At 47.1% G+C, this 22,329-nt stretch overlaps 1 protein-coding gene across 1 annotated transcript; it reads right to left on the bottom strand.

Annotated features, from left to right (window-relative positions):
* Positions 1 to 756: 756 nt before the first annotated feature.
* On the bottom strand, positions 757 to 1,686 carry LOC122923719 (taste receptor type 2 member 9-like). Its single transcript, XM_044274570.1, has one exon. The coding sequence runs from the start codon at positions 1,684 to 1,686 to the stop codon at positions 757 to 759; it is 930 nt and encodes a 309-aa protein (XP_044130505.1).
* Positions 1,687 to 22,329: the final 20,643 nt, after the last annotated feature.

Genomic DNA, 22,329 nt, shown 5'->3' with positions numbered 1-22,329 from the left:
GGTAGCCTGGAGTTTAGTTGTCCTCCAGCCTCTGTTGGTGCTGGAGCTATGTTACTGTCCTGGGTATTCCATCTGCCCAGTTATTGAGGGCCACCTAGTGAGACGTCAATGTCATCTCATTGTTATTATGTCTTCCTACCTTACCAGTTTCTATGAATGGTGTGGTTTATGTTCAGGGTTTGTGTTGTATGTCTAGTTGTTGTTCCATGTCTGGTCTGTTTTGGTGTGTAAGGTCCTACATGGATGCTAGACACTCCGCTGTCTGTCTTCGCCTTTGGTGAGAGGACTCAGGGTTCCCCAGAGGGGGAACAACAAGTCAGTGTGTAGCTCTGCCTGGGGCCGCCATGCATCCTGTCCGCATGGGGGCCCAGGCAGTTACTGGTGTGTTGGATTCTGTGTTTGTTGTTTGTACTGTGTCCTGTATGGTGTTTGGGTTCCAGTACATATTCAAGTTGTTGTGGTGTGGACCAGGTACACACATGCTGCATAAACTACACATTGCCCTAGGCAGCCAGCATGCACAGCAAACAACACAGAGACCAAGACACAGCTGTGACAGCTGTATTCTTTATTAAATGTACTCCCAGTAAGAATCTGAATGTTTTTGTCCTTAAGCCTTCAATATGTATTTTCTATAACTCTGATGAAGGATTTTGGCTGAAAACATTTGGATTCTTACTGGGAGTTCATTTAATAAAGAATACAGCACTGCTTGCAGTTCATTGGTGTGCAGGAGTCTTCTTTTCCAATGAAGCTTTAGTCGGTATTAGGTTCTCCACAGTGAGTGAAATAACTTGTCATCTCCTTACAGGTCGCCCTCCACTGAGGGTTCTCACGAATCTGTAGAATATATAGCACTGGGATAAATGATAAGACCAATATAAGGTTTAGCCAGTACCCAATACTATATAGAGCAAAATAGGAAAAATAGTGAAGGAACATCACCACATAAAATATGAAGTAGAGGAACAGGAAGCGCAGCATTGCAAAGACAATCCGCTTATACTGGTGGACCTCTCCAGATGTCTTTGTGGTCTTCATCTTGTTCATATGGCAGCTTAGGAAGGCAGCATTTAAGGAGATGGCAATTATTGACAAGACAAGTGGTGCACCGACTATAATCAATATGAATAATGGCACGTAGTCATTGACCAGCATTTCTCCTCGAGTCGTGTTGGTAGACGAGATACATGAGGTGTTCATGGAAGAGACGTGTGCTTTTTTATAGGAAATCAAATCGAAGAGACTGATGCACAGGGATATGACCTTCACCAACACAATCTGCCAGGAGACGATGGAGCTGATGTTCATCCTCACCCAAGGACTGGAGATCCATTTGACATGTACAATCTTAATAAAATAGAAGAAGCATTGGACGGCAATGAGCCATGAACACGAGCACATAGAGTACACAATCAACACCCTGTACAAAGGACTCCTAGAACATACTTTGGAAAACTGTGGTTGCACGATGTTGGAGAATTCATTGTAAGTCACCACAGAAGTAAAAATGAAGCTGGAAACCTTCAGAGCCATTTGGATCTTATCCTTAGTGTCTAACCTCTTCTTCTTGTGAAAATCACGTAAGATTACACATATGATGAAGACGATGGTAAACGTGGCGAGAAACGCCTCAAATGCTAGAACTAAAAGACCAATCACAACGCCAGGGCTTCTGCGATCCATATTCATCAAGTTGAGCTTCTCTCATGCCGACTTTTAAAGTGAATTTTGGAAATGATTCTAGTAATACTGAAGGAAACTGCTTATGTCAGGCGAGTCCTCAGCATTATCATTTATGCCATGCTCAGTCCTTGCTTCTATGAAGCAGGAGACTAGAAGGGACAGTCACCCTCCTGACATGCAAATTCCAGGCCTATTCAATCATGATTTCGTCCCATTTGACTCAATTTGAATGTGTTTTATGCAAATCAATAGATCGGTTTCTGCTTATCAGTATCATTACAACCACAGGTAACTTGAAGAAAAGATGGAGCCAGTCTGTGTAACAGAAAAATGGGGCAGTGGAAGCGTGGCCATGGCAGTATAGGAGAAGAAAACAAAGACGGTTCTGGGGTGGCTACAGAAATGTCAGTGTGGATCGGGAGAAAGGAAGAAGAACATGAAATGTAAGGATCAGGACAGAGAAGAAGAATAAGAGATAACACAGATAAATGACTGATGACTATGAGAATCATGTGATTGATGTTGCTTCTCTACATTAAGGCCTTGGACAGCTCATAGAGTCCCAAGGCTTTTACTAGCACTTCCATGCTGATGACACTGAAGTCTACCTCTCCAAATGTCACCTCCGCACTATCCAGAATCCCATTTCCTGTTTCTTCTCCTCTCCCTCTCTAAAACTTAACATGGAGAAGTCAGAATTTATTATCTTTCCCCATCTCACCCAGACCTATCTATCTATGGCTCCATGCTCTTCCTGGTTCCACCTCCTGCCACCTCAAAATTATCTCTCGGATCTGCTCATTCTTTACCAGGAGTATGAAAATATGCTTGTGCAGGCCCTCATGATCCCTGTCTAGACCACTGTAACATCCTCCTTTGAGGCTTCCTATTCAGCACTCTCACACCCCTCCATTAAAGGTGAGCAACCAGTTCATAACCAACTGGGGTCGTTCAAATTTTGCAAGTGTTTGGCCGGCAGGTGAACCTGAACTTGTTTCAGACAAATCCAGTAAAAAGGTGCATAGCTCCATTTTACTGCACCTGTTGATAGGAAAAGTCACGAGGGAGGAAGAAGAATGGTTCTCACATTAGGGGCGGATTAAGTGTATTGTTACTGCACCCCGAGTAGGTAAAGGAGTTAACACCGCCAGAGCTGTTCTTTTTCCCGAATTCAGCTACTGAACACTCCTAGGCGCAGAACAGGAATTGTATAAATTATCCCCCCCCCCCCCCCAAGTACGAGACGAGGCTCTTTATTGAGGCTCAAGCAGGAACTGTTTAATGGGGCTATATGTCACCCTTTTATGCAGGTCTTACAGCAAATTTCAACAACCTCCCCCCTCTGTCTGTGACACAATTAGCAAACACAATGGGTACTGCCTGTGACAAAATTAACAAACACAATAGGCATTGCCTGTGACACAATTAACAAACACAATGGGCTCTGCCTGTGACACAATTAACAAACACAATGGGTCCAACTTAATCACTCACAGGCAGAACACACACACCTTTCCCAAAACACAGAAAACACCCCAAAACCCCACATATCCCCATACATTATACATCGCTGGATAGCTGTGATCTGGGCGAACAACCAGCAACTGCAGAACAAACAGATGAATCAGGTTTTATTTAGTAATCCAAAGGCAGAAAGGTCTGCCACATGGCTCCCTCCTTGCGGCACACTCTGGCAGATCCAGCTTGATCCTTCTCAGGTCAACTTGGATATGTCCGGAACTAGGAGGCTAGAGTGATGTCTGTTGGCCAAGACAACCCATCGGCATTGCCATTCTGCTTACCGGGTCAGTAGCTGATGGTGAAGTTATAGGATTGCAGGGCTAAGCTCCACCAGCAACCTGCCATTCTCTCCTGCGACCCGATTAAGCCAGACCAATGGGTTGTGATCGGTGACTAGCTAAACTTCTTGTACATAAAGATATGGGGTAAGCTTCTTAAGTGCCCAAACCAGGGCCTAACATTCCTTCTCCACTGCCGCATAAGGCTACTTTCACACCTGCATTTAGGTGCGGATCCATCTGGTATCAGCACAGACGGATCCGCACCTATAATGCAAACGCTTAGATCCGTTCAGAACGGATCCGTTTGCATTACCATGATGATGCAAACAGATCCGTTTTGACTTATATTGAAAGTCAATGGGGGACGGATCAGTTTGAAAATTGAGCCATATTGTGTCAACTTCAAATGGATCCGTCCCCATTGACTTACATTGTAAGTCTGGACGGATCCGTTTGCCTCCACACGGCCAGGCAGACACCCGAATGCTGCAAGTAGAGTTGAGCGAACACCTGGATGTTCGGGTTCGAGAAGTTCGGCCGAACATCCCGGAAATGTTCGGGTTCGGGATCCGAACCCGATCCGAACTTCGTCCCGAACCCGAACCCCATTGAAGTCAATGGGGACCCGAACTTTTCGGCACTAAAAAGGCTGTAAAACAGCCCAGGAAAGAGCTAGAGGGCTGCAAAAGGCAGCAACATGTAGGTAAATCCCCTGCAAACAAATGTGGATAGGGAAATTAATTAAAATAAAAATTAAATAAATAAAAATTAACCAAAATCAATTGGAGAGAGGTTCCATAGCAGAGAATCTGGCTTCCCGTCACCCACCACTGGAACAGTCCATTCTCAGATATTTAGGCCCCGGCACCCAGGCAGAGGAGAGAGGTCCCGTAACAGAGAATCTGTCTTCATGTCAGCAGAGAATTAGTCTGCATGTCATAGCAGAGAATGAGGCTTCACGTCAGCCACCACTGCAACAGTCCATTGGCATATATTTAGGCCCAGCACCCAGGCAGAGGAGGGAGGTCCCGTAACAGAGAATCTGTCTTCATGTCAGCAGAGAATTAGTCTGCATGTCATAGCAGAGAATGAGGCTTCACGTCAGCCACCACTGCAACAGTCCATTGGCATATATTTAGGCCCAGCACACACACAGGCAGAGGAGAGAGGTCCCGTAACAGAGAATCTGGCTTCATGTCAGCAGAGAATCAGTCTGCATGTCATAGCAGAGAATGAGGCTTCACGTCAGCCACCACTGCAACAGTCCATTGGCATATATTTAGGCCCAGCACACACACAGGCAGAGGAGAGAGGTCCCGTAACAGAGAATCTGGCTTCATGTCAGCAGAGAATCAGTCTGCATGTCATAGCAGAGAATGAGGCTTCACGTCAGCCACCACTGCAACAGTCCATTGGCATATATTTAGGCCCAGCACCCAGGCAGAGGAGGGAGGTCCCGTAACAGAGAATCTGTCTTCATGTCAGCAGAGAATTAGTCTGCATGTCATAGCAGAGAATGAGGCTTCACGTCAGCCACCACTGCAACAGTCCATTGGCATATATTTAGGCCCAGCACACACACAGGCAGAGGAGAGAGGTCCCGTAACAGAGAATCTGGCTTCATGTCAGCAGAGAATCAGTCTGCATGTCATAGCAGAGAATGAGGCTTCACGTCACCCACCACTGCAACAGTCCATTGGCATATATTTAGGCCTAGCACACAGGCAGAGCAGAGAGGTCCCGTAACAGACAATCTGGCTTCATGTCAGCAGAGAATCAGTCTGCATGTCATAGCAGAGAATCAGGCTTCACGTCACCCACCACTGCAACAGTCCATTGGCATATATTTAGGCCTAGCACACAGGCAGAGCAGAGAGGTCCCGTAACAGACAATCTGGCTTCATGACAGCAGAGAATTAGTCTGCATGTCATAGCAGAGAATGAGGCTTCACGTCAGCCACCACTGCAACAGTCCATTGGCATATATTTAGGCCCAGCACCCAGGCAGAGGAGAGAGGTCCCGTAACAGACAATCTGGCTTCATGTCAGCAGAGAATTAGTCTGCATGTCATAGCAGAGAATCAGGCTTCACGTCAGCCACCACTGCAACAGTCCATTGTCATAAATTTAGGCCCAGCACCCAGGCAGAGGAGAGAGGTCCCGTAACAGACAATCTGGCTTCATGTCAGCAGAGAATTAGTCTGCATGTCATAGCAGAGAATGAGGCTTCACGTCAGCCACCACTGCAACAGTCCATTGGCATATATTTAGGCCTAGCACACAGGCAGAGCAGAGAGGTCCCGTAACAGACAATCTGGCTTCATGACAGCAGAGAATCAGTCTGCATGTCATAGCAGAGAATCAGGCTTCACGTCAGCCACCACTGCAACAGTCCATTGTCATAAATTTAGGCCCAGCACCCAGGCAGAGGAGAGAGGTCCCGTAACAGAGAATCTGGCTTCATGTCAGCAGAGAATCAGTCTTCATATCATAGCAGAGAATCAGGCTTCACGTCACCCACCACTGTAAGAGTCAATTTTCATAAATTTAGGCCCAGAACCCAGGCAGAGGAGAAAGGTCCCGTAACAGACAATCTGGCTTCATGTCAGCAGAGAATCAGTCTTCATATCATAGCCTAGAATCAGGCTTCACGTCACCCACCACTGTAAGAGTCAATTTTCATAAATTTAGGCCCAGAACCCAGGCAGAGGAGAAAGGTCCCGTAACAGACAATCTGGCTTCATGTCAGCAGAGAATCAGTCTTCATATCATAGCAGAGAATCAGGCTTCACGTCACCCACCACTGCAACAGTCAATTGTCATAAATTTAGGCCCAGCACCCAGGCAGAGGAGAGAGCTCCCGTAACAGAGGATCTGGCTTCATGTCAGCAGAGAATCAGTCTGCATGTCATAGCAGAGAATGAGGCTTCACGTCACCCACCACTGCAACAGTCCATTGGCATATATTTAGGCCTAGCACACAGGCAGAGCAGAGAGGTCCCGTAACAGACAATCTGGCTTCATGTCAGCAGAGAATCAGTCTGCATGTCATAGCAGAGAATGAGGCTTCACGTCACCCACCACTGCAACAGTCCATTGGCATATATTTAGGCCTAGCACACAGGCAGAGCAGAGAGGTCCCGTAACAGACAATCTGGCTTCATGACAGCAGAGAATCAGTCTGCATGTCATAGCAGAGAATGAGGCTTCACGTCACCCACCACTGCAACAGTCCATTGGCATATATTTAGGCCTAGCACACAGGCAGAGCAGAGAGGTCCCGTAACAGACAATCTGGCTTCATGTCAGCAGAGAATCAGTCTGCATGTCATAGCAGAGAATGAGGCTTCACGTCACCCACCACTGCAACAGTCCATTGGCATATATTTAGGCCTAGCACACAGGCAGAGCAGAGAGGTCCCGTAACAGACAATCTGGCTTCATGACAGCAGAGAATCAGTCTGCATGTCATAGCAGAGAATGAGGCTTCACGTCACCCACCACTGCAACAGTCCATTGGCATATATTTAGGCCTAGCACACAGGCAGAGCAGAGAGGTCCCGTAACAGACAATCTGGCTTCATGTCAGCAGAGAATCAGTCTGCATGTCATAGCAGAGAATGAGGCTTCACGTCACCCACCACTGCAACAGTCCATTGGCATATATTTAGGCCTAGCACACAGGCAGAGCAGAGAGGTCCCGTAACAGACAATCTGGCTTCATGACAGCAGAGAATCAGTCTGCATGTCATAGCAGAGAATGAGGCTTCACGTCACCCACCACTGCAACAGTCCATTGGCATATATTTAGGCCTAGCACACAGGCAGAGCAGAGAGGTCCCGTAACAGACAATCTGGCTTCATGACAGCAGAGAATCAGTCTGCATGTCATAGCAGAGAATGAGGCTTCACGTCACCCACCACTGCAACAGTCCATTGGCATATATTTAGGCCTAGCACACAGGCAGAGCAGAGAGGTCCCGTAACAGACAATCTGGCTTCATGTCAGCAGAGAATCAGTCTGCATGTCATAGCAGAGAATGAGGCTTCACGTCACCCACCACTGCAACAGTCCATTGGCATATATTTAGGCCTAGCACACAGGCAGAGCAGAGAGGTCCCGTAACAGACGATCTGGCTTCATGTCAGCAGAGAATCAGTCTGCATGTCATAGCAGAGAATCAGGCTTCACGTCAGCCACCACTGCAACAGTCCATGGTCATAAATTTAGGCCCAGCACCCAGGCAGAGGAGAGAGGTCCCGTAACAGACAATCTGGCTTCATGTCAGCAGAGAATTAGTCTGCATGTCATAGCAGAGAATCAGGCTTCATGTCAGCCACCACTGCAACAGTCCATTGGCATATATTTAGGCCCCGGCACCCAGACAGAGGAGAGGTTCATTCAACTTTGGGTAGCCTCGCAATATAATGGTAAAATGAAAATAAAAATAGGATTGAATGAGGAAGTGCCCTGGAGTCCAATAATATATGGTTATGGGGAGGTAGTTAATGTCTAATCTGGACAAGGGACGGACAGGTCCTGTGGGATCCATGCCTGGTTCATTTTTATGAACGTCAGCTTGTCCACATTGGCTGTAGACAGGCGGCTGCGTTTGTCTGTAATGACGCCCCCTGCCGTGCTGAATACACGTTCAGACAAAACGCTGGCTGCCGGGCAGGCCAGCACCTCCAAGGCATAAAAGGCTAGCTCTGGCCACGTGGACAATTTAGAGACCCAGAAGTTGAATGGGGCCGAACCATCAGTCAGTACGTGGAGGGGTGTGCACACGTACTGTTCCACCATGTTAGTGAAATGTTGCCTCCTGCTAACACGTTGCGTATCAGGTGGTGGTGCAGTTAGCTGTGGCGTGTTGACAAAAGTTTTCCACATCTCTGCCATGCTAACCCTGCCCTCAGAGGAGCTGGCCGTGACACAGCTGCCTTGGCGACCTCTTGCTCCTCCTCTGCCTTGGCCTTGGGCTTCCACTTGTTCCCCTGTGACATTTGGGAATGCTCTCAGTAGCGCGTCTACCAACGTGCGCTTGTACTCGCGCATCTTCCTATCACGCTCCAGTGCAGGAAGTAAGGTGGGCACATTGTCTTTGTAGCGTGGATCCAGCAGGGTGGCAACCCAGTAGTCCGCACAGGTTAAAATGTGGGCAACTCTGCTGTCGTTGCGCAGGCACTGCAGCATGTAGTCGCTCATGTGTGCCAGGCTGCCCAGGGGTAAGGACAAGCTGTCCTCTGTGGGAGGCGTATCGTCATCGTCCTGCCTTTCCCCCCAGCCACGCACCAGTGATGGACCCGAGCTGCGTTGGGTGCCACCCCGCTGTGACCATGCTTCATCCTCATCCTCCTCCACCTCCTCCTCATCCTCGTCCTCCTCGTCCTCCAGTAGTGGGCCCTGGCTGGCCACATTTGTACCTGGCCTCTGCTGTTGCAAAAAACCTCCCTCTGAGTCACTTCGAAGAGACTGGCCTGAAAGTGCTAAAAATGACCCCTCTTCCTCATCCTCCTCCTCCTCCTCCTGGGCCACCTCCTGTTCCATCATCGCCCTAAGTGTTTTCTCAAGGAGACATAGAAGTGGTATTGTAACGCTGATAACGGTGTCATCGCCACTGGCCATGTTGGTGGAGTACTCGAAACAGCGCAACAGGGCACACAGGTCTCGCATGGAGGCCCAGTCATTGGTGGTGAAGTGGTGCTGTTCTGTAGTGCGACTGACCCGTGCGTGCTGCAGCTGAAACTCCACTATGGCCTGCTGCTGCTCGCACAGTCTGTCCAGCATGTGCAAGGTGGAGTTCCACCTGGTGGGCACGTCGCATATGAGGCGGTGAGCGGGAAGGCCGAAGTTACGCTGTAGCGCAGACAGGCGAGCAGCGGCAGGATGTGAACGCCGGAAGCGCGAACAGACGGCCCGCACTTTATGCAGCAGCTCTGACATGTCGGGGTAGTTGTGAATGAACTTCTGCACCACCAAATTCAGCACATGCGCCAAGCAAGGGATGTGCGTCAAATTGGCTAGTCCCAGAGCTGCAACGAGATTTCGCCCATTATCACACACCACCAGGCCGGGCTTGAGGCTCACCAGCAGCAACCACTCGTCGGTCTGTTGTTCAATACCCCGCCACAACTCCTGTGCGGTGTGGGGCCTGTCCCCCAAACATATGAGTTTCAGAATGGCCTGCTGACGTTTACCCCGGGCTGTGCTGAAGTTGGTGGTGAAGGTGTGTGGCTGACTGGATGAGCAGGTGGAAGAAGAGGAGGAGGAAGCCGAGAAGGAGGAGGTGGCAACAGGAGGCAAAGAATGTTGCCCTGCGATCCTTGGCGGCGGCAGGACGTGCGCCAAACAGCTCTCCGCCTGGGGCCCAGCTGCCACTACATTTACCCAGTGTGCAGTTAGGGAGATATAGCGTCCCTGGCCGTGCTTACTGGTCCACGTATCTGTGGTTAGGTGGACCTTGCTACAGATGGCGTTGCGCAGTGCACACTTGATTTTATCGGATACTTGGTTGTGCAGGGAAGGCACGGCTCTCTTGGAGAAGTAGTGCCGGCTGGGAACAACATACTGTGGGACAGCAAGCGACATGAGCTGTTTGAAGCTGTCTGTGTCCACCAGCCTAAATGACAGCATTTCATAGGCCAGTAGTTTAGAAATGCTGGCATTCAGGGCCAGGGATCGAGGGTGGCTAGGTGGGAATTTACGCTTTCTATCAAATGTTTGTGAGATGGAGAGCTGAACGCTGGCGTGTGACATGGTTGAGACGCTTGGTGACGGAGGTGGTGGTGGTGGTGTTGGTGGTACATCCCCTGTTTGCTGGGCGGCAGGTGCCAACGTTCCTCCAGAGGCGGAGGAAGAGGCCGAGGCGGCAGCAGCAGAATAGGCCGAGGCGGCAGCAGCAGAAGAGGTAGCAGGGGGAGCCTGAGTGACTTCCTTGGTTTTAAGGTGTTTACTCCACTGCAGTTCATGCTTTGCATGCAGGTGCCTGGTCATGCAGGTTGTGCTCAGGTTCAGAACGTTAATGCCTCGCTTCAGGCTCTGATGGCACAGCGTGCAAACCACTCGGGTCTTGTCGTCAGCACATTGTTTGAAGAAGTGCCATGCCAGGGAACTCCTTGAAGCTGCCTTTGGGGTGCTCGGTCCCAGATGGCGGCGGTCAGTAGCAGGCGGAGTCTCTTGGCGGCGGGTGTTCTGCTTTTGCCCACTGCTCCCTCTTTTGCTACGCTGTTGGCTCGGTCTCACCACTGCCTCTTCCTCCGAACTGTGAAAGTCAGTGGCACGACCTTCATTCCATGTGGGGTCTAGGACCTCATCGTCCCCTGCATCGTCTTCCACCCAGTCTTGATCCCTGACCTCCTGTTCAGTCTGCACACTGCAGAAAGACGCAGCAGTTGGCACCTGTGTTTCGTCATCATCAGAGACATGCTGAGGTGGTATTCCCATGTCCTCATCATCAGGAAACATAAGTGGTTGTGCGTCAGTGCATTCTATGTCTTTCACCGCTGGGGAAGGGCTAGGTGGATGCCCTTGGGAAACCCTGCCAGCGGAGTCTTCAAACAGCATAAGAGACTGCTGCATAACTTGAGGCTGAGACAGTTTCCCTGGTATGCATGGGGGTGATGTGACAGACTGATGGGGTTGGTTTTCAGGCGCCATCTGTGCGCTTTCTGCAGAAGACTGGGTGGGAGATAATGTGAACGTGCTGGATCCACTGTCGGCCACCCAATTGACTAATGCCTGTACCTGCTCAGGCCTTACCATCCTTAGAACGGCATTGGGCCCCACCATATATCGCTGTAAATTCTGGCGGCTACTGGGACCTGAGGTAGTTGGTACACTAGGACGTGTGGATGTGGCAGAACGGCCACGTCCTCTCCCAGCACCAGAGGGTCCACTAACACCACCACGACCATGTCCACGTCCGCGTCCCTTACTAGATGTTTTTCTCATTGTTATGGTTCACCACAACAACAAATATATTATTTGGCCCAATGTATTGTATTCAAAATCAGCGGGATATAAATTTGAGGCCTAGTATTTAGGCGCTGGGTGACCGGTATGGATTTAGTGACAGAATTAGACTTGGAAATGCACAGAAGCGTGTGTGTGAAGTTATTCTGAATGACCCTATGTGCACCTTGAATATTATATACCCTTTTAGGGATAGATTTCAAATAGCTCTGATATAGCAGAAACCACTAAATTATGAAATTGCTAAATTGGGAATTGTACTTCAACCCAGAACAAAAAATGTGCTTTGACGGACACTAAATATCTTGCCCAGCAACAACAGTACAGCGGTGGGTAACGAGAGATTTAGAGGGATTTAAATTTGAGGCCTAGTATTTAGGCGCTGGGTCACCGGTATGGATTTAGTGACAGAATTAGACTTGGAAATGCACAGAAGCGTGTGTGTGAAGTTATTCTGAATGACCCTATGTGCACCTTCAATATTATATACCCTTTTAGGGATAGATTTCAAATAGCTCTGATATAGCAGAAACCACTAAATTATGAAATTGCTAAATTGGGAATTGTACTTCAACCCAGAACAAAAAATGTGCTTTGACGGACACTAAATATCTTGCCCAGCAACAACAGTACAGCGGTGGGTAACGAGAGATTTAGAGGGAATTAAATTTGAGGCCTAGTATTTAGGCGCTGGGTCACCGGTATGGATTTAGTGACAGAATTAGACTTGGAAATGCACAGAAGCGTGTGTGTGAAGTTATTCTGAATGACCCAATGTGCACCTTCAATATTATATACCCTTTTAGGGATAGATTTCAAATAGCTCTGATATAGCAGGAACCACTAAATTATGAAATTGCTAAATTGGGAATTGTACTTCAACCCAGAACAAAAAATGTGCTTTGACGGACACTAAATATCTTGCCCAGCAACAACAGTACAGTGGTGGGTAACGAGAGATTTAGAGGGATTTAAATTTGAGGCCTAGTATTTAGGCGCTGGGTCACCGGTATGGATTTAGTGACAGAATTAGACTTGGAAATGCACAGAAGCGTGTGTGTGAAGTTATTCTGAATGACCCTATGTGCACCTTCAATATTATATACCCTTTTAGGGATAGATTTCAAATAGCTCTGATATAGCAGAAACCACTAAATTATGAAATTGCTAAATTGGGAATTGTACTTCAACCCAGAACAAAAAATGTGCTTTGACGGACACTAAATATCTTGCCCAGCAACAACAGTACAGCGGTGGGTAACGAGAGATTTAGAGGGAATTAAATTTGAGGCCTAGTATTTAGGCGCTGGGTCACCGGTATGGATTTAGTGACAGAATTAGACTTGGAAATGCACAGAAGCGTGTGTGTGAAGTTATTCTGAATGACCCTATGTGCACCTTCAATATTATATACCCTTTTAGGGATAGATTTCAAATAGCTCTGATATAGCAGAAACCACTAAATTATGAAATTGCTAAATTGGGAATTGTACTTCAACCCAGAACAAAAAATGTGCTTTGACGGACACTAAATATCTTGCCCAGCAACAACAGTACAGCGGTGGGTAACGAGAGATTTAGAGGGATTTAAATTTGAGGCCTAGTATTTAGGCGCTGGGTCACCGGTATGGATTTAGTGACAGAATTAGACTTGGAAATGCACAGAAGCGTGTGTGTGAAGTTATTCTGAATGACCCTATGTGCACCTTCAATATTATATACCCTTTTAGGGATAGATTTCAAATAGCTCTGATATAGCAGAAACCACTAAATTATGAAATTGCTAAATTGGGAATTGTACTTCAACCCAGAACAAAAAATGTGCTTTGACGGACACTAAATATCTTGCCCAGCAACAACAGTACAGTGGTGGGTAACGAGAGATTTAGAGGGATTTAAATTTGAGGCCTAGTATTTAGGCGCTGGGTCACCGGTATGGATTTAGTGACAGAATTAGACTTGGAAATGCACAGAAGCGTGTGTGTGAAGTTATTCTGAATGACCCTATGTGCACCTTCAATATTATATACCCTTTTAGGGATAGATTTCAAATAGCTCTGATATAGCAGAAACCACTAAATTATGAAATTGCTAAATTGGGAATTGTACTTCAACCCAGAACAAAAAATGTGCTTTGACGGACACTAAATATCTTGCCCAGCAACAACAGTACACCGGTGGGTAACGAGAGATTTAGAGGGAATTAAATTTGAGGCCTAGTATTTAGGCGCTGGGTCACCGGTATGGATTTAGTGACAGAATTAGACTTGGAAATACACAGTAGCGGGTGTGTGTGAAGTTATTCTGAATGACCCTATGTGCACCTTCAATATTATATACCCTTTTAGGGATAGATTTCAAATAGCTCTGATATAGCAGAAACCACTAAATTATGAAATTGCTAAATTGGGAATTGTACTTCAACCCAGAACAAAAAATGTGCTTTGACGGACACTAAATATCTTGCCCAGCAACAACAGTACAGCGGTGGGTAACGAGAGATTTAGAGGGAATTAAATTTGAGGCCTAGTATTTAGGCGCTGGGTCACCGGTATGGATTTAGTGACAGAATTAGACTTGGAAATACACAGTAGCGGGTGTGTGTGAAGTTATTCTGAATGACCCTATGTGCACCTTCAATATTATATACCCTTTTTGGGATAGATTTCAAATAGCTCTGATATAGCAGGAACCACTAAATTATGAAATTGCTAAATTGGGAATTGTACTTCAACCCAGAACAAAAAATGTGCTTTGACGGGCACTAAATAACTTTCCCAGCTACAACAGGACAACGGTAACGAGAGATTTAGAGGGATTTAAATTTGAGGCCTAGTATTTAGGCGCTGGGTGACAGGTATGGGTTTAGTGACAGAATTAGACTTGGAAATACACAGTAGCGGGTGTGTGTGAAGTTATTCTGAATGACCCTATGTGCACCTTCAATATTATATACCCTTTTTGGGATAGATTTCAAATAGCTCTGATATAGCAGAAACCACTAAATTATGAAATTGCTAAATTGGGAATTGTATTTCAACCCAGAACAAGAAATGTGCTTTGACGGACACTAAATATCTTGCCCAGCAACAACAGTACAGCGGTGGGTAACGAGAGATTTAGAGGGAATTAAATTTGAGGCCTAGTATTTAGGCGCTGGGTCACCGGTATGGATTTAGTGACAGAATTAGACTTGGAAATACACAGTAGCGGGTGTGTGTGAAGTTACTCTGAATGACCCTATGTGCACCTTCAATATTATATACCCTTTTTGGGATAGATTTCAAAGAGCTCTGATATAGCAGGAACCACTAAATTATGAAATTGCTAAATTGAGAATTGTATTTCAACCCAGAACAAGAAATGTGCTTGAACGGACACTAAATAACTCGCCCAGCTACAGCACTAGGGACAGATTTAGCTGGATATAAATTTGAGGCCTAGTATTTAGGCGCTGGGTGACCGGTATGGATTTAGTGACAGAATTAGACTGGGATATGGCCAAAAAATGAACAGACTATTGCTGGTTAAATGCACTTGGTGTGACAGCTTCACCCTGATGTAGGCTTTAGCCAAATAACAACCACACCATTGAGGGTTAAATGCACTTGGTGACAGGCGCAGCTTGCCCCTGATTTTGTATATGGCCAAAAAATGAACAGACTATTGCTGGTTAAATGCACTTGGTGTGACAGCTTCACCCTGATGTAGGCTTTAGCCAAATAACAACCACACCATTGAGGGTTAAATGCACTTGGTGACAGGCGCAGCTTGCCCCTGATTTTGTATATGGCCAAAAAATGAACAGACTATTGCTGGTTAAATGCACTTGGTGTGACAGCTTCACCCTGATGTAGGCTTTAGCCAAAAAACAACCACACCATTGAGGGTTAAATGCACTTGGTGACAGGCGCAGCTTGCCCCTGATTTTGTATATGGCCAAAAAATGAACAGACTATTGCTGGTTAAATGCACTTGGTGTGACAGCTTCACCCTGATGTAGGCTTTAGCCAAAAAACAACCACACCATTGAGGGTTAAATGCACTTGGTCGCAGCTTGTGCTGGCGCACCACAAGACACAAAATGGCCGCCGATCACCCCAGAAAAATGAGACTGACAAACGGTCTGTGCAGCCTAAAAACAGTGAGCAATTGAGGATCAGCAGCTCAATGATCCACAGCTGCAGATCGATCAGTTAATCAAGTCCTTTGGAGGAGTTAATCTGCCTAATCTCGCCCTACTGTCGCAGCCGCAACCTCTCCCTACGCTAATCAGAGCAGAGTGACGGGCGGCGCTATGTGACTCCAGCTTAAATAGAGGCTGGGTCACATGGTGCTCTGGCCAATCACAGCCATGCCAATAGTAGGCATGGCTGTGATGGCCTCTTGGGGCAAGTAGTATGACGCTTGTTGATTGGCTGCTTTGCAGCCTTTCAAAAAGCGCCAAGAAAGCGTCACAAAAGCGCCAAGAAAGCGACGAACACCGAACCCGAACCCGGACTTTTACGAAAATGTCCGGGTTCGGGTCCGTGTCACGGACACCCCAAAATTCGGTACGAACCCGAACTATACAGTTCGAGTTCGCTCATCCCTAGCTGCAAGCAGTGTTCAGGTGTCCGCCTGCTGAGTGGAGCGAAGGACAGACGGTGCCATACTGATGCAGTCTGAGCGGATCCGCATCCACTCAGAATGCATTAGGGCTGGACAGATCCGTTCGGGGCCGCTTGTGAGAGCCTTCAAACGGAACTCACAAGCGGAGCCCCGAACGCAAGTGTGAAAGTAGCCTTACTCACTTCCCTGAGTAGTAACTTTCTGATGAGATATGTGACAGGGTGCTCTCCTCCATCCTCCCCGAATTTGCTCAGCACAGTACCCAGTCCAAACATGGAAGCGTCTTTGTGGATCAGGAAATGTTTGTTAGGTACTGGGGCAGCCAAGACAGAGGCATTGACAAGGTACGGGAGGTCCAACGAGTCCATCTGGGTCAGGATAGAGTATAAGAGTGGCAATTAGCTAAGTTTATATAAGTCTGCAGTGTTAGGGAACAGCTTCACTCCTAAGTATGTTAGCTGTTGGGTGGTCCAGTTAAACAGGGATTGGGATTGGATGGACCTAAGGGCAGCAAGGGGGAAACCCTTATGAAGGAGTTGGAATTTAGCAGGAATGACTTTAAAGTTAGAGATTGACCCAAAGAGTTCCAAAACAGAAAGGATAGCAGGCAGTGACTTTTTCGGGTTTGTCGTGAGGATCAGGAGGTCATCGGCAAAGGCCGCCAGTTTAATCTCTCGATCCCAAACACAAAGACATACAATGTCTTTTTGTTGTCTTAAGGCTTGCAACAACGTCTCCATGACCAATACAAAAATAAAGGGAGAGAGGGGACAGCCCTGTCTAGTGCCGTTCCTAATATGGAAGCAGGGAGATAAGATGCTATTCACCGACACAGACGCCGAGGAAGAATGATACATAGCCGAAACCGCATTCGAGAACTGCACTAGGATATTAAACTTGGTTAGAGTAAGCTTAATATACGTCCAGTCAATTCTGTCAAAAGCTTTCTCTGCGTCTGTGCCTTTTCTCGCCATCTGTGCCTAGCATGACCAATGGGATCGCCTTGTGGGATGAAAAATAGTGCATTTAATAGTAAAGAGTGCATTTAAATAGAGGGCATTTAAAATTTTCATCATATTGTCTTTCCCCTCTCTTCCCCTCATGAATCCCATCTGGTCCGGGTGGATTAAAGAAGGAAGTAGCCGTAGCAGCCTATTAGCCAACATTTTGGCCAGCAGCTTGAGGTCGGTGTTTAGTAAAGAAATGGGATGGTAATTTGAACAGGACATTGGGTCCTTCCCGGGTTTAGGAATGATCGCTATAGTGGCTCTAGTCATGTCAGCTGAAGCAGGATTGTTTTGCAAAGCAATGTTACAGGCGGGGAGGAAATGAGGTAAGAGTATGTCTGAAAAGGAGCGATAATAAGACAGGGGTAGGCCGCCTGGACCTGGGCATTTCCCTGTAGGGCAGGATTTGAGTGCAGCTGCCAAGTCTGACAAGGTAAATGGGGCTGCAAGCGTGGCTTGTTGGACCGGCGAGAGAGCCGGGAGGTTTAATGTTTTGAGAAAGGAAGAAATTTTGTGTTCTTTATCGTGACGAGGGTCAGGTAGGGGGGGAGGTGGTAGATTGTAGAGGGATTCATAGTAGAGCTTAAATTGCTCTGCAATATCTTCTGATCTAAATAGGGAGGCGCCCGAAGGAGCCGTGATTCTTTGGACATAGTTTGCAAGCCTTCTACGCTTAATTCTCTTTAAACTTTGTGGCCTTATCGGCATGAGTGAAAAACTTTTGTTGGGAGGTTAGCTAGAACCTAGCAGAACGTTCATTAAGAAGGTTCTTCAGTTCTGATTTAAGGGACATCAGTTCAGACAAATGGAGCTGAAGCAGAGAAACTTTTTGGGCTTTTCTAAGGAGTTAATCCGTGAGAGTAGGGAGGTTAGTTTTTTTTGGACTCTCTCTTTAAAAAGGAGCAGAGACTGATAATTTGACCCCTGATATAAACTTTGTGAGCGTCCCAAAGTACATTAGGGGAAACAGATGGGGACTGGTTAAGGGTGAAGTATTCTTTCAAGAGGGAAGATGACTGATTTTTGTGATGATCCTTACTCAGAATGGACTCATTGAGCCTCCAGCAGGACGACCTACCCGGTCCAGGGGGAGGACGACAGGTGCAAAAGATAGGTGCATGGTCAGAAAGCATCATAACCCCGATTCTAGCTGAGGAACAGAGTTGCAGATGCTCCATCGACACAAATATATAGTCAATTCTGCTGTAACAGTTATTAGCTGGGGAGTAAAAAGAATAGTCAATGACATTTGGATTCAAACATCTCCATACATCAGTTATCCCAAGACTGAACAATCTAGCCAGAGTAGCTCGGATCGCCCTAAAAGATATAGCAGACTTCTTCGAGGAGGTGTCAGTCAGAGGATTATCTTCCTTGTGTGTCTCCACCAAGCAATCCACCGGGGTTGATCAGTATTGGCTGCATAGGCATTGACAAAGGAGTAAAGCGTCTGGCCTACACGGCCTTTCAGTATAATATATCGACCATCCGGGTCTTGAATATGGTTCAAATATGGGAAGGGAATGCCCCTACGAAACCCAATACTGACTCCCCGCGAAGCTGCGTCATTTGCACCGCAATGATACCGTGTTGGAAATGTAGAAAAGGAGAGGTTGGGGTAGTTGTTATGTTTATAGTGGGTCTCTTAGAGGAACACCACCGAACTATTTTCCTTCCACAGTAGGGAGAATATTTGACATTGTTTAGAGGGAGACCTCAAACCCTTTACGTTGTAAGAAACCACATTTAAATCGGTCATATCTCCTCTGATCAGTTAGGTATTAACCTATGCTGAGTACATGTATCGTGGCAAATATAGAAAGCCCAACACGATAACTAAGGAAAAATCAACCGAAACTGAGAACCATGATGAAAGGTACCATAATATGTAGTTGTACAAGGAGCAGTGAAAGATTAGGAGGGGGGGGGGGTGAATGGTAGTTCACATGAAACCTGCAGTAAGATGGGGGATTGAAAGCGCAAGAGACAACAGATCACACAGTGGGGGTTAGAGGGGGAAAGGTGAGTGACCAAAAAGTGGACATAAGTGGAAAGAAGTGTTGAGGGGACAGAAAGAAGGGGAGGAGGGGAGGACCGGGATAGACAGAGTATGTAAGGTAAGACAGGTAGACAGCCAATTAGTTACCCAACATAAATAGTGAAAGGAGGGAAGCTGAGGTAGAATCAGAGACCCCTGAGGGGTTCAAACAGTGGTTTGGACGAAGAAAAGTCAGGAGCCATCCTGTGAAGCAGGCGGCTTCTTAGGCTACTTTCACACTTGCGTTCAGAGCGGATCCGCCTGGGGTCTGCACAGAAGAATCCGCTCATATAATGCAGACGATGGGATCCGTTCAGAACGGATCCGTCTGCATTATAGTTTAGAAAAAAATCTAAGTGTGAAAGTAGCTCAGACGGATCCGTCCAGACTTTACATTGGAAGTCAATGGGGGACGGGTCAGTTTGAAAATTGAGCCATACTGTGTCACCTTCAAACGGATCCGTCCCCATTGACTTACATTGCAAGCAGCGTTCGGGTGTCCGCCTGCTGAGCAGAGCGGAGGACAGACGGTGCCAGACTGAGGCATTCTGAGCGGATCCGCATCCACTCAGAATGCATTAGGGCTGGATGGATGCGTTCGGGGCCGCTTGTGAGAGCCTTCAAACGGAACTCACAAGCGGAGCCCTGAACACTAATGTGAAAGTAGCAAGGGGTCACAGAGTCCTTGCTTTTCTTGGTCTTTTGTTTCTTTGGGGTAACGGAGAGTTCCCAGGGTTGAAGAACTCCGTACAGGAGAAGAAAAAAACGGAATCTTTGGGATGGTGCTGTCAGCAGGAGTCGGAAGTAGGTAAGTATTGGTAAAACAATACTATTCATTTGCAGTCGATGCGTTTCAGTGGCGGAGAGCCCCCTTCATCAGGATAATATACAACATGAGACAGCATTCACATATAGCGGTTATTTAAACTCAAATTTGGCGCGTGAGACCTGGGAGAGGTGGAGAGGTGGAGCGGAGGGAGGGAGAGGGGCGGGTTGTGGGCGTGTATTAATAGAACTTGTGTATCGCAAACAATGGGAAACATAATCAAGCCTTAATAATCCCTACGGACCTATTTGGTAATTATGCAGGTTTTTTATTAGCGATATTCATTTGGGAGCATACTGTAAGATAAGACAGTACTGAAGCAGTGAAAGTGGCCACATTATGTGTTATCTGGGAGCGTATTCATCTCATACTAGTGTAGGGAGGGACAGAACAACGGGTGATCTAGAGCATGAGTATAGTCCTTTTTATAATTGATTTATCACATGAATCAGTTTGAAACTGATTTGTTTCAGAACAAAAAAAGAAAAAAAAAGGGAGGCGTAGGACAATGCCGATGCGATGAAAGTGGCCATGCTATGCACTATCAGAAGGTATATTAATTTCATACTGGTATGTCGGGGGACGTTTTATCCATGTTTTATACCCCATTTCAGGTATGGGCTTTACTGCCCTTATGTGAGATCATTCTTTAATAACCAGCTGGCTGTGCTGGAGACAGGCCAAGATAGACTCTGAACTGAAGTGTGTCAGCTGTGACCCAGAGACCGTGGGAGTGGGACCGTGTGTAGAGACCAGTACAAGCCGGATCCTTCCTGCCAGAGCTGAAGCTAGGTGAAGATCTGCATCTGCTGTGACCAGAGAGAGAAAAGACAGCCAAGCAAGCGACCGGACCTGGAGCCAGACTGCTTCTTATTGTACCCAGGAGATTCTGCAGAACTGTGAGGGGCACCAGTGCTGACTCGAGGAGGTAAGATATTCTCAGACCCCACATACCCCACACCATTAACCCCTATCCCAATAAAACACGTAGACCGTAATTCTTGGTGGAAAGGCCATAGCAGCCGTTTATTAAAACAGCACTAATATTCAAACATCATTTTTAAACCATACATTAATAAATATCAACAAATAAATACAAACATATCAATACAATGTGATAACATTTTCCTTCTGCGGTAGGATCCTAGAAGGCAACCCTAGCAAGCTGCGATCTTCACTCCACACATCTTCCTCCTTACCCTCGGCCGCACTCGCCGACCCAAGGGCACCAAAATCCTCCAAAAACCATATCTTCCTCTACCCCTGTAGGCCTTTTTAGCCCAACAGGAGCCCCCATCTTTCAGCTTACCGAACCACATGGATGCACGCTCCAACGTGTCATGCACCTACTAAAACATAGTATTGCCTTCCAGGACCCCCCGTTACCTGCCCCCTGCTATGACAAAATTGCAAACACATAACTCTGAAAACCGGGGCGGGAGGGTGGGCAATTCACCAAACAATAATGACCTCCGGTGCCGCCCCACCCCCTCTACCCCACATATAAACGGCCCGCGAAACTGCCGCACCACCCCTTACTCCTCCCCGGCCGCACTCCACCCCCCCTTCCCATGTAAATTAACCCTATCCTGGTCTGCTACTTCCCCCTCAGTCAGCTCTCACTGCGCTACATCTGCGCCTCGCTCCGTTGCCCTGATTTTCTGTGATAGGTTATAGAGTCAGGGACTTAGTCAGTGCGCTGTAGAAGCGTCCCCTGGGTAGCAGGCTAGATAGGAAATAAGTGGTGAGAGTAGCTTGTAAGCTTTCTGTTTGCTGTTTAGCTCATTCTGTGTCTATGCAAAATTCCTGCACCATTGTTGCTGACCTGTTCATGCCAGTCCTGTCATTGACCCATCGTGCCTCTGGTGCGGTGGCACTGTGCTGTTAGTCAGGTTTTCAGGCAGTTTCATTTTGCTCCTTAATAAAGCCGTCTTTTGCTTCAGCCTCCTTGTCCGCTGAACTGTACTTGAATCCTGCCTTGCGGTCTCTCCGTCCCCTGACCGCTACATGGGTACAATACTGACCTTGAATGCAGGGTTCTGGAGAAGGATCTGCACCTGTACTGGAGGAACATCTGAACTGTCAGGAACGTTTTCAGCAATCAGAGGTTCACTGTTTTGGATTAGCACGTAGTCTCTTGTGCGCTTAACAGGGTCTTCTACATCCACTCCCTTTAAGCTGCAACTGTCTCTTTCACTTTCATGGGCAGTTTGTTCTAGAACCTTTCATTTTGCCATGGCTGCAGCAAGTACACATTGTTTCAGTAGAGCTTCCATCTCGGCTCTTTTGAATGCCGATTCAGCTCCCATAGACGCTATTTTTTGCGCAAGTTCAGCCTGTAACCTAGTAGTCTCAGCCTCTCTTATAAGCTGTTCACTGAGCATAGA

Source organism: Bufo gargarizans, unplaced genomic scaffold (assembly GCF_014858855.1).
Source record: "Bufo gargarizans isolate SCDJY-AF-19 unplaced genomic scaffold, ASM1485885v1 original_scaffold_1830_pilon, whole genome shotgun sequence".
In the NCBI taxonomy this organism is placed as follows: Eukaryota; Metazoa; Chordata; class Amphibia; order Anura; family Bufonidae; genus Bufo; species Bufo gargarizans.
The sequence above is the reverse complement of the archived record's forward strand: the minus strand, read 5'-3'. Positions and strand labels throughout refer to the sequence as shown.